At 37.8% G+C, this 18,629-nt stretch overlaps 3 protein-coding genes across 6 annotated transcripts; 1 reads left to right on the top strand and 2 right to left on the bottom strand.

The window, feature by feature from the left end:
• Positions 1–272: 272 nt before the first annotated feature.
• Positions 273–5,257, bottom strand: LOC124180328 (probable ATP-dependent RNA helicase DDX23). Of its 3 annotated transcripts, XM_046565744.1 has the most exons (11): positions 3,790–3,951; positions 3,326–3,599; positions 2,953–3,265; positions 2,516–2,848; positions 1,999–2,421; positions 1,734–1,860; positions 1,518–1,641; positions 1,324–1,439; positions 948–1,208; positions 689–863; positions 273–606 (listed from the first exon to the last, which is right to left on the bottom strand). In XM_046565744.1, exons 2-11 carry the CDS (start codon positions 3,582–3,584, stop codon positions 383–385), a joined length of 2,355 nt encoding a protein of 784 aa, XP_046421700.1. In that variant the 5' UTR covers positions 3,585–3,599; positions 3,790–3,951; the 3' UTR covers positions 273–382. The 3 variants fall into 3 exon arrangements, with proteins under 3 accessions (XP_046421700.1, XP_046421699.1, XP_046421698.1); XM_046565743.1 differs by lacking the exon at positions 3,790–3,951 and adding an exon at positions 5,128–5,257 and having other exon boundaries at positions 2,953–3,599; XM_046565742.1 differs by having other exon boundaries at positions 2,953–3,599.
• LOC124180313 lies at positions 4,107–12,454 on the top strand. Of its 2 annotated transcripts, XM_046565702.1 has the most exons (6): positions 4,107–4,551; positions 5,090–5,344; positions 5,462–5,654; positions 5,837–6,047; positions 6,188–6,330; positions 6,468–12,454. In XM_046565702.1, exons 1-6 carry the CDS (start codon positions 4,211–4,213, stop codon positions 9,048–9,050), a joined length of 3,726 nt encoding a protein of 1,241 aa, XP_046421658.1. In that variant the 5' UTR covers positions 4,107–4,210; the 3' UTR covers positions 9,051–12,454. The 2 variants fall into 2 exon arrangements, with proteins under 2 accessions (XP_046421658.1, XP_046421659.1); XM_046565703.1 differs by lacking the exon at positions 4,107–4,551 and having other exon boundaries at positions 5,267–5,377.
• Positions 12,455–14,196: 1,742 nt separating this feature from the next.
• On the bottom strand, positions 14,197–18,393 carry LOC124180333 (ATP-dependent zinc metalloprotease YME1L). Its single transcript, XM_046565751.1, has 12 exons — positions 17,976–18,393; positions 17,708–17,836; positions 17,217–17,603; positions 16,858–17,098; positions 16,495–16,589; positions 16,107–16,350; positions 15,886–16,018; positions 15,562–15,799; positions 15,236–15,478; positions 14,995–15,141; positions 14,759–14,920; positions 14,197–14,673 (listed from the first exon to the last, which is right to left on the bottom strand). Exons 1-12 carry the CDS (start codon positions 18,000–18,002, stop codon positions 14,488–14,490), a joined length of 2,232 nt encoding a protein of 743 aa, XP_046421707.1. The 5' UTR covers positions 18,003–18,393; the 3' UTR covers positions 14,197–14,487.
• Positions 18,394–18,629: the final 236 nt, after the last annotated feature.

Raw genomic sequence — 18,629 nt, 5'->3', positions numbered from 1 at the left:
TTGATCGCTAGAAAATTGTCAATTACCTACCGGATTCACGGCGAAGAGATTTAAAAAATGGGTTCAACCAATGGGTATGTAGCTTTATTGTAGTTGGGCAACTTTTTTTTAACTTGATGGCGGTTGATACGCGGAAAAATTCAAATTTGTTAAATCACTTTTTATGGATATAATTGGAATACGGAGCATGACGTATGGAAACTAGTCTCGTGAACCAATATAACTTCAAACGAGTACGCCGAAATATCTACATATATATCACATACATTATATCTATTGCAAATGTACACATGAAATTTATTGTAAAATATTATCGACGGACTCAATCACATGTAAAAGATTGAATTGAATTGTAAACATTAAAGAAGGAAACGTAATACATTTATGCAAATATCTTCTCTTCCCGCCTCTTCTTGGTGACCACAGTACCAGGCTTATGCTGGGCGTCGGGATGATTGAGTAGTTCCGGTGGGCACGTAGAGATAGGACTGCCCAGAATAGTCTGTTTTAAATCGTAGAACAAGTGGCTGTCGTCCTTTGTGCAGAAAGATATAGCAAGACCGGCTTTTCCCGCACGTCCGGTTCTACCGATACGATGAGTGTAATCTGAAGAAAAAATGAGAAGCCATTAACATGTTAAAATTTTGGAATTCTCATCGGAAGGATTTAAAATTCCAGAATAATTTACCTTCGATAGTTTTAGCCATGTCGTAATTTATAACCATTGATACATCTTTGATGTCGATACCACGACCAGCAACATCCGTGGCAACCAAAATATCCTTGCTACCACCTTTGAGAGATGCGAGGGCGTATTCTCTTTGTTCCTGACCTTTGCCACCATGCAAAGTGCAGGCATTGTACTGTGAATAAAAAATATTTAATAATGAAAGCATTCTATTGGACAATTTTCCTTACACATGTAGTATGGGTTTCCAGAGTCTTACCCCAAGTTTCTCAAGTCCTCTTGCCAAAACGTCGGCACCCTTCTTTTGGTTTACGAATATAATAACAGGCGGCTCGACACCACGGCTCAGTATTTCCATTAGCTTTCTTCTCTTGTCTGCCTCTCCCATTATATGAACTATTTGCTCTGTTCTTTCCGTTGGTTTTCCGACGCTGCCGATATAGACGACAGCAGGTCTCCTGAGATATGTTCTGGCAAGTCGTTCAACAGCTGCGGGCATTGTAGCCGTGAACATCACAGTCTGAAAAATTAAAATTTTTGTGATGTACTATTTTTTTTCCATGACAAATAAAAATCCAGAAAACAGATTCTATTTATTATCATAGGAAGGGACCTAAAAGATATTTGCCACCCACCTGTCGGTATTTTTTCTTAGTATTGTAATTGGCCAACAATTTTTCTTCATTCTCAGCATCTTCGTTGTCTGGTTTCAAATTTGTCACCGGCATGTATTCCAGGATCTTTTGAACGTCTGAGCGGAACAAAGAAGGCAAAGTAAGTATGTGTTTTATATTTCTCTGAGAGCTAAGAAGAGCAAAGTGTTGCTCACCTGGTTCAAATCCCATGTCTATCATTCTATCAGCTTCGTCGAGAACAATATATGTGCACTGATTCAAAACCAAATATCGATTCTCCAGGACATCTATCAATCTACCAGGGGTAGCGATGACTATCTGAAACAGTTTAATATCAAAAAATGAGTTAATTATAAGTTAAAAATTAACTTTCATTTGCATAAACGCGCAAATGTCTTATTTCATCGTACCTCACAACCCATTCGTAATCTGAACCCTTGCTCTTCTCTTGATAGACCACCAACAACAACAACAACCCTGATGCCAAGGGGTTGTCCAAATTTGTTAGTTTCCTCTTCAATCTGCTGGGCCAATTCACTATGGGATTAATACAAGTTGAATCATATTCACGAATAATGTAACAACAGTCATCAATCCACTTAACTTGCTGTGCAAAAATATTTATCATCAAAAAGTATTGTTGAAAAATAGCATTTGCTCTTTCGTTTAACTCACCGAGTCGGGGCTAGAATTATACTGTAAGGTCCTTGGTCGGCTTCTTCAAGTCTCTCAATTTTCGGAAGACTTGTAATCCAAAGGAGCAGGGGAATTAGGAAAGCCAACGTTTTACCAGAACCAGTTTCCGCAACACCAATAATGTCTCGATTTTGTAGTCCAATAGGAATAGCCTGTCTTTGAATTGGCGTTAGGTCTTTATAGCCAACTTTATCAATAATATCCAAAATTTCTTTAGGAAAACCAGACTCTTTCCAAGATCGTATGGGATCAGGAATGCGGCCACCTTTTATTGTTATATTATAGTCTTCACGAAATATTCGCCAATCTCTCTCTGTCATTTCCTCAATTGATTTCTCAGACCAGTGACGATCATCCCATTTTTGTTTCTCTTCCTTCTTCTTAACTTTCTTCAGCCGCATTCTTAACGGGGGCAAATAAGTGAATTATTCATTTTTATATTAAAAAAATTAACTACTTTGTAAGTTCTATAAGTATAATACCATTAGCATCTTACTTTTCTTGTTCTTTTTCAGCATCAGTACGTCTTTTTTCCAACAATTCACCATAGAATTTACTTTGATCTCGCTTCTGTGCCTTTATATCAATTCCAGCAAGATTTCCACGACCAAAAAATTGCACCTGGTGTCGTTCCTTGTATATGTTATTATAATCCACCGAAGTATCCTCGGAAATGTCCCAATCAAACACAAACTTTCGATCGTTTAACCTTCTCACTCTACGCTTCTTTTTAATTAATCCCAAGTAGCGTTCTTTGATTGCCTCTACCTCCTTTTCTTTGTCTTTGTCTTTGACCTCGTCGTCTCTGGATCGCGCTGCCTCTCTACGCCTGAAAATTATTTATATTAGAGATCATACTGAATATCGTAACATAACTCAGTTTAATGCAATTCACCATCTACCGAAATAAAACAACTCTGAAGCTCTTTTTACTTGTCTCGATCATCCCATTCACGATCCCTGTCTTTGCCAGTGCTAGGCCCATCGTTTTTAAAAGCATTTTTCCTTTCTTCTTCCTGTCGTTTCCTGATGGAATCAACTTCCTCCTGTCTTTTTTTCAGAGCTAGTGCAGCACGTTCTTCTTTACTCAAAAACTTGGGCTTAGCTCTTGCTTCTTCTGCAGCCTTCTTTTTTGCCAACAATTCCTCCAAGCTGAGGGGCTCAGCCTTGGCGGGCAACTTTGGTTTTTCCTCTGTTTCATCGTCACTTTTTTTAACATCACTTCTGCTTTCCCTTCTAGCATCATCTTCCACAGAAAACATTGGACTGAGTTTATGTTTTTTCTCATCTTTACCTCGATCCTTACCATCTTTACGTTCCCTCGACTTCTCTCTCTCCCTGGACCGCTCTCGTTCTCTCGTTCTGTCTGAATCTCTCTCCCGAGATCTGTCTCGCTCGCGTGAACGTTCTCGAGACTTTGAACGCTTCCTGTCCTTCTTCCGATCCTTGGATCGGCTTCTCGATCTCCGTCGCTCCCTCGTTTCTCGTCGCTCACGTTCTCTCTCGCGTTCTCTATCCCTTTCTCTGGATCTACTCCGCCTGACAGGTTTTTTCTCGTGAACCATGGCAGAGAAGTAACCCTGAGAGAATTTTAAAACACAATAACGAAGACAATATTATCGTTGGCCGAGTTTGTTTTACATGTATATTTGCTCAACAAGTGAAAAGAAGAGAATTCTTCATAACCTGTACACTGTCACCATTGCCGCTTGTCTGTGCAGATACGCATTAATTTTACTTTGAATCGTGAAGAATTTTTGAAAAAAATACCTTGTTCCTTAGCTTCGAGTCAACAGAGACAGTTATCGCGCATGAAACAACTTTCTTTAGGCCATCGTGAAACTGTATAATTAATATTTAACCTATTCAACGAATAAATGGAACAACGTTTTCTCGACGTCCTGGAACACAGAATAAAAAATTGTAGAAAGAAGTGGAATCCGATTTTAGAGTAGTATACGCTCTAAGGATTACGTTTACCTATCGAAATATATCCATAGAGCACAAAATGTTGCATAGAGCGGTATGCGAGAACGGACGGTTATCCAGGGGCGAGTCTCCTCTCGGGTGGAGGAAACGAACGATCACGGGTTAAAGTTAGCAGTAAATCGCAGCTGACTGTGACAAAATGGTAGGGCATTCTCGGTTAACGAGAGGTGATCAAATTGTATATATTGCCGCGTAAGGAACAATGAACGTTGATAGCCATGGTCAAGTACAACAGCCGGCATTAAAAAGCTCGAAATCTGTAAATATAATAGATGATAGCTTGATCGGCAGTAAGAAAATAAAACGAGAAAGACCTGACGTTTACAGTGACAATGGGGGGCAGCCGCCGATCGGTGACAGTAGTGGCTCTCAACAGAACAGAATATTCAGCTACAACAATACATCGTCCTCGTGCGTTAACAATGGTCCTCATCAAGCCGGTGAACTCGTCAAAGATATTCTCGCCGGGAAAATGACAAGCATCGCCCCCAGTCCCGTCGATAAACATGATAAAATTAAACAAATGCTAGAAGATGCCATCAGGTCAGTTTCATTCGAACATTTCAAATATTTCTTTTCATTCACTCCCCACTTATGCCGGTGTCACTTATATTTTCCGTAATTTTTATCAACGCTGTTTGGCGGTGTATGTACATATACTTATGCATTTCCCGGCATAATCTCGCTTTATCGATCAATCGGTATTTCCATCTTTTGTTCACCCTAATCCCGATTCTTTGACAAATTTCGATTTGTTACAGCAGATTATTTACTCAATTGAATAATTTATCATCGCCCTCTGTCATTACGTTCTCCTCTTACAGACGATTTTCATATCACTTATCAATATTTTGACCCGTGAAACGCATTTTTATAATATTTTTAACCAATATTATTTACTTTTTTAATTAACTCTTACTGTGAAAAAAAATTAATCGCGATTCATGAAGCAACTTTATGTATACAATTATGTACAGTATTCAGTAATATATGTATAGGTATATGTATATAATGCATTGGAAAAATTATTTGTTGTGTTGCATGTGGTAGCAAAAAACTTACTCCTTTATCTATTCAACAGTGACGACTCAAAGTGTAGAGTACAAGGAATTTACTTACAAGTAGAACAATTGCGGATAGAAGAAAAGCTCCTGTTGTACTTGAAACTACCGGCTTCGTTGACCAAGTCTGGTGATAACGTGGATCCTTTGAGACAGCCTTTAAATCCTCTAGGAAACCGCTATGAAATTCACCAGACCATAATGTGGATAAAAACTCATCTTGAAGAAGATCCAGACGTCTCTTTACCTAAGCAAGAAGTTTACGACGAGTACAAGTGGGTCCTTAGTTGAATATGTTTTGGAGTGCAGTTAAGCCCTAATTTTTATTCAAAGTACTGGTAAATACAAAGAATAAGCTGAAATAAACTGATCAGCACTACCTGTTATTTTAGCATGTTCTGCATAAAGAATTCTATGAAGCCTCTGTCCACTGCTGACTTTGGAAAAGTGATGAAACAAGTTTACCCCCGAGTTAGGCCGCGGCGCCTCGGAACACGCGGTAACTCTCGCTACTGTTACGCAGGAATGAGGAAGAAGATTAAACTGGATCCGCCGATGCTGCCTCCTATAACCGGAGAACAACCGGTGAATTAGCTACATATTATATATACAGATTTGGACAATGTGTTACTTTTAAAAAAAAAAACAGAAAACAAAAGTATAACATTACAGAAAGTGTCCCAGAATCACCGTATTAGTCGCAATTTCATATGTATTAGTTCTACCGTCTTCAAAGTTCACTAACACCACCCATATGTTTCACATAGATCGACGAGGAAGATGAGATCACTGAAGAGATGCTCGGTGCTGCTTCAACGCTGATAAGGGAATGGGCGGAAAGTTTACTTGGCTTGAAGTTCCCTTCGCTCAGTGCTTTAGCTCGGCATTTGGTGAACAATCTTTGCGTAGACACACGGTCACTGGCCGCGGTATGCATTTTGTGCGCTGCCTCAGATCCCCAGACTGTAGATAACAAAGGTTAGTCAAGAACTATCTAGCGATCCTAATGTCGTTTAAACATCGCGAATAGCGTTCTCTTCTTTGAAACACATTTGAAGCAAGAAAGCATCAGAAATCCCAATTTTACAAATTCATGTAAACTCGTTTCAATTTGATAGAAGCTCCGTCACCATCACCAACAATACTGAGCAGTGAAAAACCGGGAAAACTTAGGGAAGCCCAGTTGCAGCTACAACGCAAATTGCAGCTCCGTGAGCATATAAGGGAGCAAAAACTTCGTAATCATGACGCAATTACGCAGGTAATGTGAACTGATAATAATGCTATCCACTAATTTTCCGACCTCGATAATGCAAGAAATAATTCCGAATGTTGATATGTCAAAGTTTAGTGCAAGTGTTTTGCCGATAGCAAAAATAATTTTCAACTGTATTTCAGAATCAGAACAAAGAGAAGACTGTAGATATTAAGGGAGGGGGGGGAAAGGGCAGCAAGAAGAATAAAGCGAGTCAGTCATTACAAGGTACAGGAGGAGGTCCGTTAGCGGTGCGAACCATACCAACCAAGTGTAATTTATCTGTTGTAACGACGAGTCGGCACAAAAAGGTTCTTAAATCAACTAGCAACAACTACGCGTGCAACAGCATCTCCCTGCAATCTAACTGTGATAATATAGTGGTAAAAACGAGCGAAGTCGCGTCTCGTAACAACGAGACGAAGGCGGTTGTTACTAGTACAGCAATATCGTCTAAAGACCCTAAAATAAGAAATCCTCGGAAGCGTGCCAATTTGAACGTAGGTTCTATGAAATCTGAATCAGTTGTAGAAAAACAGCCAAAATTATTAAACTCACCGGATACCGTACAAACGGTAAATAACAACCCGCTGCCAAGACTTGCGTCGATTCAGAGGACTGGTGGTAGAAAATCGGCAGTGTCTGCAAACAGCGTAAAATTGACAAAATTCAAAGTGATACAGGCCACTTTTAATCAGCCTGAGGAAAACTGTGATATCCAATCTTCTAATCGGTCTAACAATTGCGCCAAGCTGAACGGTTGCCAGAATGTCTCTGATATAACCGACGTCTCGACAATAGCTAACAAACAGCCTCAGCAATCGCAAGAGAGTTCCAAAACTACGAATAAAACGAGCAAAACCTGCACCCTTGACTCCGACGCTCTGGACGACTATTTAAACGGAGGAAATAACTCTCAAGAGCAGGAAGAAGAGCTTTTACAGTATTTTCAACAGAGCAGCTCCTCCAGCTCTGACACAGAAGTGAACAGCTTATCGACAGATGTCGATCTTGTATCAAGATCCGACAAAGTATCCCAGTTACGATTAATCCTCCAGCAAAATTTGAAAGTAAACACGACTGGACATTCAACAGCGGAAGATCCCATCACCGTTCTTAGTCCAGGAATAAACTTGGCATTGGAAAAGGCTGGCATCGCGTCCAAACCCAACGCAATATTGTCTTCGCTCCTCAACTATCCGAGCCAATCGGGTACCAGGCGTCGAGTAAGTTTTGAAACGAACGTGGTGGAGCACTTCCAAGATCATAGCAGTCAGGTTTCGACGGTCCCTCAAAGTCCAAACACGCGCCGCAGGATATTCAACTTCACCCCAATTTCCCCTGGTCCTTTATCCCCGATCAACGGACGTGCTTCCAAGCCCAACTCCGCCAATGGAAGTCCCTTTGTCTCTCCTAGAAACACACCCGTTCCTCGTTCACGGAGTAACGTTCAATCGAATGTCTCCAGATCCCGTACCTCCCAGAAACCGTTCTCTAGGTCGATGTCTTGCAGCACGCCTTACACGAACAGAAACGACATATTTGTCGTGCCTACAGAAATAACAAGGCCCATATCAGCTTCTCAGTCACCTCCGAGCGGCGGTAAATTGAACGACCTGCAAACGCCTGCCAACGCTACAAGCGTCCTTGCCAAAGTGGACGAGCCGCAGAGACCAGCGTCTTCTAGCATTTTGCCGACCGATTTTACGTCTCAAAAACAATTGCTGATCAATTATCCGAGCCAGGAGAACCTGCAAGAAATAAAGAATTCGTATCAGAAAACCACCAAGGCACCCGACCAAGAGATAAGCGAGCTCTTTCACGACGAAAAGAACTTCACGACGGAGCAATTGTTTTACAGGTCGCAATCCGTTCCTCTGAGAAGGATGGTTAATCCCACGCTAATGTCTCCGTTATCATCGCAACACTATCCGATATGTTTTCAAAGTCATAGTTTCAATCCTTCCACGAGTAGCTCTGTGGCTCCCACTCCTGTTCCCAGTGAATTCAACGACTTCGGCCCTATCGGCCATATAGATGGCGGTAGCTTTTTGCTTAATGATGCAGATGGAAACATCATGCCGAATGACGACAACTTTATAATAGGCGACAAGGAGATAAGCACTGAAAATTTGACAAACATTTTCAACATTTTGGATAGCCAGAGCTCTCAGAGCTTAGAAATTTTGCCAGAGCATAATACCAGTGACGAGCCAATAGTGTCGAATAGCCTAATTTTGAATAGTTTACCAAGTACACATTTAAATCTTAATGTCGGGGATATATTGGAACCGGAGACAGCTTTGGACTCCCCGGAGTCTTCCACTTTGCAGCGAATGATGCAATCTCGATCTTATCCTAACACTCCATTGCCTATGGCTCTGTCGTACGCTTCTCCTTACGCTGACGATGTTACCAGTGGATCAAAATCGTACCCTTCAACACCGTTGCATCCAATCGAATTAAAGGAAGTATACACAGAGTCAAGCGAACCAATGCTTTCCAGTCTAAATCTAAATTCGTTGCAGCTTCATGGCGAGACGGTGAATTCTGATTCTTCATCAAATAACGTTTGTCGCAACGTCACAGACCTGTTGGAAAGTAGCTTTCTTGCTGATAACGAAGGTGAAACTGACAGCCTAGATCCGTTGGGTAATTTTGACGGACTGCAAGACGTCGACTCGCTAGCACCGCTCTTCAACGATGTATCGGAGACAAACCACTGAAGCGAATAAATCCTCAAGTGTTATTTGAGTATTAAGTATATTTCTTAATATTTGCGATATGCGTGCGTATATTTACATAAAAATAGGTGCAAAGATCTCACGAGTATAATGGAAGTACGGAGATACCGTCAACTCGAAATATCAACTAGCAAATTCAACCATCGCATACACACATAAGCTAGAATATAAAATATTGGTTCGTTTTTGGAACATTCCAAGTTCACAAGTAGCAATAGAATAGCATGATTTATAAGATATTGGACGGAATCAATTATTTGTACATACAACTATTAATTATATTCAGTTTACACATTTCAAGGTTAGATAAATATTTACCTTTATTTTTTATTCGCACTTCTGGAAGTGAAATAAAATGTTCAGAAATTTTAGAGCCTGCAGGATGTTTAGAAAAAGTAATATACATACATGTTTTATGTAGAAATGGCGTCAGAATTTTGTGTCTTAATAAGCACTGCCTAATATAGAGATATACTAATAATTGTCGAGAATAGTTCATATTTTATCCAACTATGCATACACGTGTAGGGCACATACCATAGCAATCCGATACTTTTTACCTTTTAGCCGCAGGTTTGGTACTGCATACATAATAAACAGAACCGAAAAAATCACACGACAAGAAGAAAAACTGAAAAGAAAAATAAATAGCGAATAGATATTTTGTTTCATTCCGTAGCATGGAACTATTCTCATTTGTCAGATAGTAGAAATAGTGTATAGTAATAAAAATGTAAGTGCCGTTGTAACGGATCGTTTAGCGTGATTTTCATAAATAATTAATTAACGTAGTTTGTATTCAGACGAAATATTAACTGCCCGCCAAGTAGTACAAAAGTTAATGTACTGTAATTCAAGAGGTTTGCAGGTTTCACAGTGCTCACGCCAGGTAATTGCAGGGAATATAGGGGAAAGCTTTAAGAAAATAGGGAAGGGGGGGTTATTAGGGTCCTAATATTTTTTCATAATATTGACCAAATAGAGAAAAATTGGATTACACACTAGAGTGTCCATTATTTTGGTCGTTTTGGAATTTTTTCCATGGCACCCCAAAAATATGTTTATATTATAGAAAAAAAAATCCCCTGTAAGTATAAAAATTATCTGGATAATATAGAACATGGACCGGGGAGGAGGGGTTAAACTTTGAGTGTAAAATACATTGAAATTTTCAATTTTTTAAAATTATTTTTTTATTCCATAAACTAAAATGGATCCAGAAAATCAATTTAATGCTTCGGAACAATGTTTATAATTCCAACTAAATATAGGAACAAATTAATTTGGAATTTTATTCCGTAGATAAGGACACTGAATTAAACCGGCAAAATTGTGGATTTGTGAAATGTAAGAGTTTTGAAATGCAATGTTTTTTTTTTTTTTTTAAGTCAAGTGTAAATATTATTTTATACTTATTTATTAATACCTTAAACATCAAATTGATTTTTTTTACTCAATTTTAGCTTATGTAAAAAAGTAACTAACTGGCATAAGTTGAGGAGTTTTAAGGTGAAATTACTGCCTTAGGGTACATTTAGGGGAAACCTTCAGTTTGAGAGAGCTCATAAGGGAAGGAATGAAACCAGGGTACTTTTAAGGAAATTGGGGACCCACTGTGTAGCCTAGGTTTGACATCAAATGTCGATAGTACCAATACCCAGTTATTGCAATTGTAAATTGTAGATAATAGAAGGTTTTTCTTCTTGTATCACAACCCTAAAAAATATACCAAGTAATATTCCAGGGTATAAATTTTCATTTTACTATATCTGATGAATTGAATAAACCTTTCGCTTTCAGGGACTAAAGAATTTTTCAATCAATTATAATAATCTCACTTGAATTATAATATACAAATCGAGGTTGAAGAGATCTTTACGTTTCCATTATACTCGAAAATCCTTTAAAACTTGTCTTCAAAAGATGCAAAGTATTAAATTAACAAGGAATGGTGCTGGATGTGGTTTTAAAAATAAATATCCACCGCAGAAGAAAGCGTATCTTTGAGAAAGTGAGAAATTATATGACTATTGGGATCAATTAGGGTTGTTACGAAGAATAATTAACGAGTGTATGTACGTGCGTTTACTTGCAGGCTTTGTTTACATGGTCGCAATAGTGGTTTGTATCAGTCGCAATAACGTTCAAACGACAACGATGATCCATTTTCTCGACCAATGTTTGTCCATGTGGTACTAACAAATTGTAGAAGTGAAAATCTTTTACAAATAATTGTCAACATCAGGCATTATTATATCGTTATTATGGTCATAGAATGTTGCATAAAATAATTAAATCGTCAAGGTACAGGAAATATATTTACGACATGCTTTTGATAATGATATCTACTCTCTTCATTAGCATGAACGGGAGAAAGAATCGATATGAGTTAGTGGAAAAAAAAAACACCATTTTTGGTAAGAAATCAGTATTGCAATGATTATTAAAAGTTCATTCGTTATTGTTACTCCTCATGTTACATTATCCTTTGTTAAAAAAAAGTTACTAGTTAGTGGAGATCATTATTGCAAATGTTACATCTTTTGAAATCAAAGTGAAAAGATTTGAAAGAGGAATTTAGAGCAGTTCTTTTTTCAACTTGTTTCACGTTGCCTTTGAATCCCATAATAATGAAGATTGCAGTGATCATTGGCACACATGTTAAGCACATGATCGCTGAACATAAAATTTCGCAAAGGCATCGATAATCTGTTTTAGTAAACACCTGTGTGAAACTTGAAAACAATTATGTTACATATAATTATCAAATCTTGGTTACTGGTTTACTAGAGAGAGTGCAATTTTCTAGTTTACGTTCTCTTTCTTTCGGTTTGAACACGCTGTTTATCTCTCTGCACACGCACATGCGCATACACAAACACACAAATACACGAAGTATCATGTACCGCGTTACAGCTAATTCAAGGATAACTTTATAGTATATTCGTAACTGTGTACAACTGCGTTGTCAAGTATTTTATTTTCTCCAGTAATCTAACCCGCAAAAATATAATTGTTGCGAGATACGAATTCCCATCCATTACCTATCATCGCCGTGATAATTTTTATAACACAACCGCCGAAGAAACGCTTGATAAATATTGTTTTTGCGAAAGAAGAAATCAGATAGATTAAACCAGCAAAGCAGCTACCTTTGCTTGGTTGTTTCTTCCGTTTGAATGAATTGGGCTGAGTTGAACGTATCAAACCGTACTGTGAAACATACGTTAATGTTACTAGTGATAGAAATAAAAATTAAAGTTAAAAGGAAATAATAAAAACGTATTGAACCGAGATATATGGCTAACAAGTGAAAAGATGATGGAACAAGGTGAACTTTTTGTACGCATAAAATGCGAAGGATGATGTATTGAGATGTTTGGATTTACATGATCGATAAAATAATTTTTTAGTAAATATTAAAATTCGGCAAAATCCGTGAAGCAATTTAACAACCATTTTAAAAATAAAACAAGTGAAAGTTTAACTCCTTCTTTACAAACGTTAATTGTTGAACTTTCATCGTCGTTATCGAGTGCATGTGTCACACTAGATTTTAAATTAATTGATTATCAAGAACGAGAATCTAATGAGCACGTTTCTTCATCTTTTTACTTTCTTATTTTCATATTTTGAATTAAATTCTTTTTCTTGCTAAAATCTCGGAAGCTATGTATATTTCAATGCTCTCACCATGCTTTTACAATTTAAAAATTGAATTTAGCTGAATTGAGAACATTATTATTATAAAGAAGTGATCGATCATTATATATGTACAAATTATTTAATAGGACTGATTTTTTTTTTCTTTTCAAGTTGTAAGTTTTTTTTCTGTCTTATTCTCGTTATTACGTTTACTTCTTGTGTAGCAAGTATTTTTAGCTTCTACTATTCTTTTTAAATAATTATAGCATGATGCCAATAATTCATTGACGTCCCAATGCCGGTACCTTCTTTTTCATCGTGTCTGATGATTTTTAGCTATTGATAGTTAAATTGATTTATTATTATTATTACTGTATTTTAATTCAACGATCTAGCTTTAACCAGAAGTAATTTTTAATATTTTCGACTAAATATACACTTGTAAAGAAAAAAAAAAAAGAAACTTAAAAAATGAAACAAAAGAAAAAATATATAAAAAAAAATGTGAGGACAACAAATTCTATAAAGTATAATAATGTGATTCCTCTCAATTAGTTACTTATAGATTTATAATAACTATTTTAATTCGTTAAATTTACAAATTGTATATTTTTTTTCATAAGAGTTGCAAAATTTTTACTCGTCCATCGTCATAGATTACAACATTATATTGTTTGTAAGTATAATGAAAAACATTTTAATATTAGAAGACAGGGTATACTACCTATAATTGCAGCATGCAGTACGTCTGCCAGGGATTGAAAATATATCTCTTTAATTCACGGTGTGCTTTCAGTTGATATTTAGAATAAACAATTAGTTGCACTCTCAACAATTATCTACCCCCCCCCCCCCCCCGCGCACTTTACTATTATTTTACAAATTTTTCATTAGAAAACGAAAATTCCTCTAAAGACGATCATATGTTCCCTAATTCTTAAGCAAATCAATCCCCTGCGATGAAACAACAGTGAAAATAAACCTTAATAAAACAATAAGTTTAGATATATATATATATATCAAATATTTCTAAATCGTGTGTCTTCATTTATTTACCTAACCCTTTGATTTTCCAGAAGCTCAGAATACTCAAGAAGGTAATGAAAAGTCTTGCAATTGAGAAAAATTTTATTCGCAGATCAAAAAAAACCGATTCTATAAATAATAAATCATACGAGTCCATCAGTTAAACAAAAAAAATTGTTGTCAACACGTATTGTCACAGCTTACTATCTCACGAAAGTTCCAAAGCTACTGGGCACCGAGTAGAAGAACTCTAAGACTATTCATGCTATCTGTTTGTCTAATTATTCAGTAATGTACTACGAATATATATCGGTTAAAATTCTTGCCTTTTTGAACACAACATTCTATAAAAGTAAGATAAAGCGCACTTTAAACGGATTCAATAAACTTGACTGCACTTTTAAGAAAAATGGGGTCCTTCTTCTCACCTGGTTTCTATAGATTTTCCAAATCCATGTAGTTTTCAACATATTTTATGTACAATATAAGTTGCCTATATATATCACACCATACTTCTTAGGATACGTTTATTTGTTTATTGACGGACAATACGCGAAACGTCGCCTATTCCGGTAACAATTGTTCATGATACAAGTTCAAAAATTCCCTCCAAGATCTTGACTGAGTGTAAGTGGATGACTAACGAATTATGGAAAATACATTAAAGATCTAGCACGTTGGAGCAGAGTGGGAAAAAAAAAAAAATCAATTTCTGTACCATATTTGTGTGTACTATTATCCTTTAATATTACTTAACGTTTTTGGGTGTCTCGGTTTTAGGTTTTTTGGGCGGTCTTTCTGGACCCTTTTGCCCCGTCATAATAGCCTTTACTTCAGCTGCATCCAACGTTTCATATTCAAGCAAAGCCTCCGCCAGCTGTTTGTGCTCTTTTGCATGAGCCTTTAGTATCGCTTTGGCGCGGTCGTATGAGTCCTGGAATATATTTCACGGATGAGAGATAGAGAGAAAAAAGAGCGATATTAAGATAAGATAACAATAACGAAACATTAAACTCTACCTGCATTATTTTTTTAATCTCCAGGTCGATCAATTCTTGAGAATACTGACTAAATTCGTTTACTGTTACATAAGTTAACTTGTTTTCGGAATACGTTCTAAGTCCAACTTTCTCTGACATCCCCAATTTTTTTACCATGTTCATAGCTATGTCGGTGGCTCTCTGAAAAATATACGAAAAATAATTCATATCGAGAACGTACTAAGGAAATCGAAGGACAGAAAGCATCTACTGACTTCCAAATCATTTGATGCACCCGAGGTAATTTTTTCGGCTCCGAAAATCAACTCCTCCGCAGCTCTTCCCCCCATAAGTGTGTCCATAATAGCGAGTAAATGTTGTTTTGTGGTGTGATACATTTCTTTTTCTGGCAGGTAAGCGGTCTGCAAAGTGAAATGAGAAAAAGTAGCGAGCAGAGCATTTTGTTTGCAATGCGATCAGTTTGCAAGACTCATAATAAATATTGCTTCAACGCACGTGTCCCAAAGTTTCTCCGCGGGGAAGAATCGTCACTTTATGCAACGGAAGTGCACCCTCAGTATAGTAAGCAACAATCGTGTGACCACCTTCGTGATAAGCCGTTATGAGGTTACTCTGCTCATCTGGTAGCCGTGTCTTCCGCTCTGATCCCATTAGAACTTTGTCTCTGGCTTGTTCCAGGTGTTTCATGCTAACAGAGTCTTCGCCGTCTATAGTAGCGCGCAGAGCGGCCTGGTTTACCTATGAAGAAGAATAGTACATTTCTATTATTACCGGAAGTAGTGCATAATTTTGTATCAGGCATTTTTTCAAACAACACCTACCATGTTTTCTAAATCAGCCCCAGTAAAGCCAGTCGTCCCTCTTGCTAGCACCTCGACATTGATATCGTGACACAATATTCGCCCAAGGTACAGATCGAGAATCTCCACTCGGCCAGTAAAATCAGGAGTTGGGACTGAAACTTCGACATCAAATCGACCCGGGCGCAATAGAGCTGTGTCCAAATCCTCTCGTCGGTTTGTGGCTCCCAGAACTATGACTCCTGCATTCTGATGGAAGCTACGTTGGTTTAAAAGTAGAATGTAACTAATTGTCATGTACGTCGTTTAGTATTGAGAATTATTAATTCACCAAAAAATGCTTACCCATCCATTTCTGAAAGCAACTGATTGATGGTCTGGTTTGCATAAGGGTGAAGGAAGGAACTTGTCCTCTTTGCTCCTACTGAATCGATCTCATCAATGAATACGACACAGGGGGCCCTTTCTTTTGCCGCTTCTGGAATAAGATATTTAATTTTTAGCACTGAACAGTAGCAAACGATCAATTATAAGTACTTGGTTCAAATCGTAATCTCATTACTCACTGAATAAGTCTCTGACTCTCCTGGCACCTTGACCAACAAGAATTTCGTCAAACTCAGGGCCGGCTGCATGAAAAAAGGGAACTCCAGCTTCTCCAGCAACTGCACGAGCCAGTAGAGTTTTTCCTGTGCCCGGAGGTCCGACGAGCAGAACTCCTTTGGGCAGTTTGCCTCCGAGTGCCGAGAACTTGTCAGGAGATTTTACAAACTCGACGACATCTTTCAGTTCTTGTTTAGCTTCATCGGCCTGGTAAAATAGTTGAGAAAATCGATAAGAATAGCAAATAGATGGATTATCTAATGTTGTTACAAAGGAAACTTAGTTTTTCAACCAAGCTACTCAATTCTACATTATTTTGATGATGCTAGACCTTATTCATTAGCAACTTACCCCCTTGACGTCGTTGAAAGTAACATTGATGTCATCGGCACTGACTTCGATCTGATTGCCCAGTGGAAATCTAAACACGCTGCCGCTTGCACTTGCTGAAATGAAAAACATGTCATTCACTTTCACGCCAATGGAGGAAAATGTTTTTCGATAGATTTAAATATGAGCAACAAAAACACATTTTCTTATTTCAGTATCCTGATTCTCAGGTAGCTCGTTCGAAAACTTGAAGCTTATCATTACGTAAATAAATGAGATAAGAGACAACAAGGAGGAAAATAAGCGTTTAAATAACTTTAAAACACTATTTGTAATTACTGTAGCAAAAACAAAGATTAATTCTGTTAAATAAATATTACGTACCATAAAGCGTCACTCCGGACATAAGAATAAGAGTCATCAATGCCAAATATTGAATTACTTTCAACCATCTTTTAGTACGCGTAGGATGGATTGGCAAATGTCCAGCCAAGTAGCCTTCGACGAATGCGACTTTAATACGCTGTTGTTCACTTGTAGAAAGTTGGGTATCGGTAAGCAAAGTTCGCAGGTTATCCACCTGAGATAACTCAGTCGTGCCACCAGGTACTTGGACCTTTCCGACCTGAGGTATGGAAATAAAATATTGCAAGTTTTAATGATTCAAAAAATTTCATAGTTGTCGATATTTAGTCATCAAAATTTTCATTCTATATAAGTAGACTAAAGTTACAATCTCAAACCTGATAATCCGTTGTAGATCTTCCCATCCATCGTCTAATTCTGGCTGAAAGACCAGGATTTCTGTCCAGTTCAGCCTTGATATTGTGTTCGGTTTTAAATCCTCGAGTAATGGTATTTAAGCAGAATGGCGCCATTGCACAGAGATTATGCCTATACCGGTATGGATTCTGTTGATAGTTCAAGCCTATCCTTTTGTTTTCATCAAAACTATTGCCCGATGTATAAGAGATCCTCCATTTATTACTATCGCTTTTAAACCTGGCACTAGTGCCATTTGAAATTTTCGATAAAATTTCCAGCAATTCATTTCTATTTAGTTGGAGAACAGTGCCCAAATATTGTGGATTTATTTTCTTCACCGGCAATTCGGTGCAGTTCCTAGCCGCCTGATAGAAGAATGAATCCGTTTAAAAAATAAATGACTCCTTGACATTGTTAAAAACGATATCATGTCATCCATGATAAGCATAATAACGACACATAGCTTTACCTCGACGAGGCTCTCGCAGCAAATGGCGTTTCTCTCATTGTTGCGTTTTTCATTGTTCTTAGCTCCAACTGCAAGACCACGACGTCGAGGAGTACAGGCCGCTGTCAATTGAGTAAGGTGAAAGAGCACCTGGAAATCATTTGAGATGATACATAGGTTAGGAACGAAATTTGAGGACCGACGGACAGACGAGATGATGGTATCTGCCTAAATTGTAAATAATTTCGGAAACAGTGAGCTGGCAAGATAGTGAGGTGGGAATGATTACCTGGTTGTGAGACTGTAGTGAAATCATGGAAGACTTTTGGTGTTATTCTTCTTTTCAGAGATAAAAAATATGGGGAGGGGATGTAACGTAGCTGATGAGTGACAGGGAGAACGATCTCAAAAGTATCTTCTGCTACTTCTTTCCTTCTTTTCCTGATATACCTATTATATTGGTATGTGTCGTTTATTTTCGTACGACTATCTAGGTTCTTTCCGGAGCGAAACTGCCACAATGTCAAATCTAAGGCAATTTTTACAGCTTGTATTGTGTGCATGGACTGTTGAGGGACTGAGACATCGAAGATCAACTTTTCGTCGGTTTCGACTCCACGATGTTGTGATAGCGGCGTACCGCAGTGCCACCATTACGTGTGCACGAACTATTCCCGCGATTCAAATCTAATCAGGGGTTAAATGTATGTAATATACGCTCACGTAGGTTACAAACTGATCGAAAATCGGTTTTCGTTGCTCGATTACTTTACCACGTATTTTTTTGTTCAATTTTGTTTTCATGACAAATTTCAGCCATATTTTTTTTCCAATCTGGCGTTGCAGAGTTGATTGAAACAATTACCGATCGAACAGAAATTCTGATTTTAAGAAAATGGCCGATAGTTAGCCTCTCTGCCGCCAAGCATAAAGTATATAACGA

This window comes from Neodiprion fabricii, chromosome 4, assembly GCF_021155785.1.
Source record: "Neodiprion fabricii isolate iyNeoFabr1 chromosome 4, iyNeoFabr1.1, whole genome shotgun sequence".
NCBI lineage: Eukaryota > Metazoa > Arthropoda > Insecta > Hymenoptera > Diprionidae > Neodiprion > Neodiprion fabricii.
The sequence above is the reverse complement of the archived record's forward strand: the minus strand, read 5'-3'. Positions and strand labels throughout refer to the sequence as shown.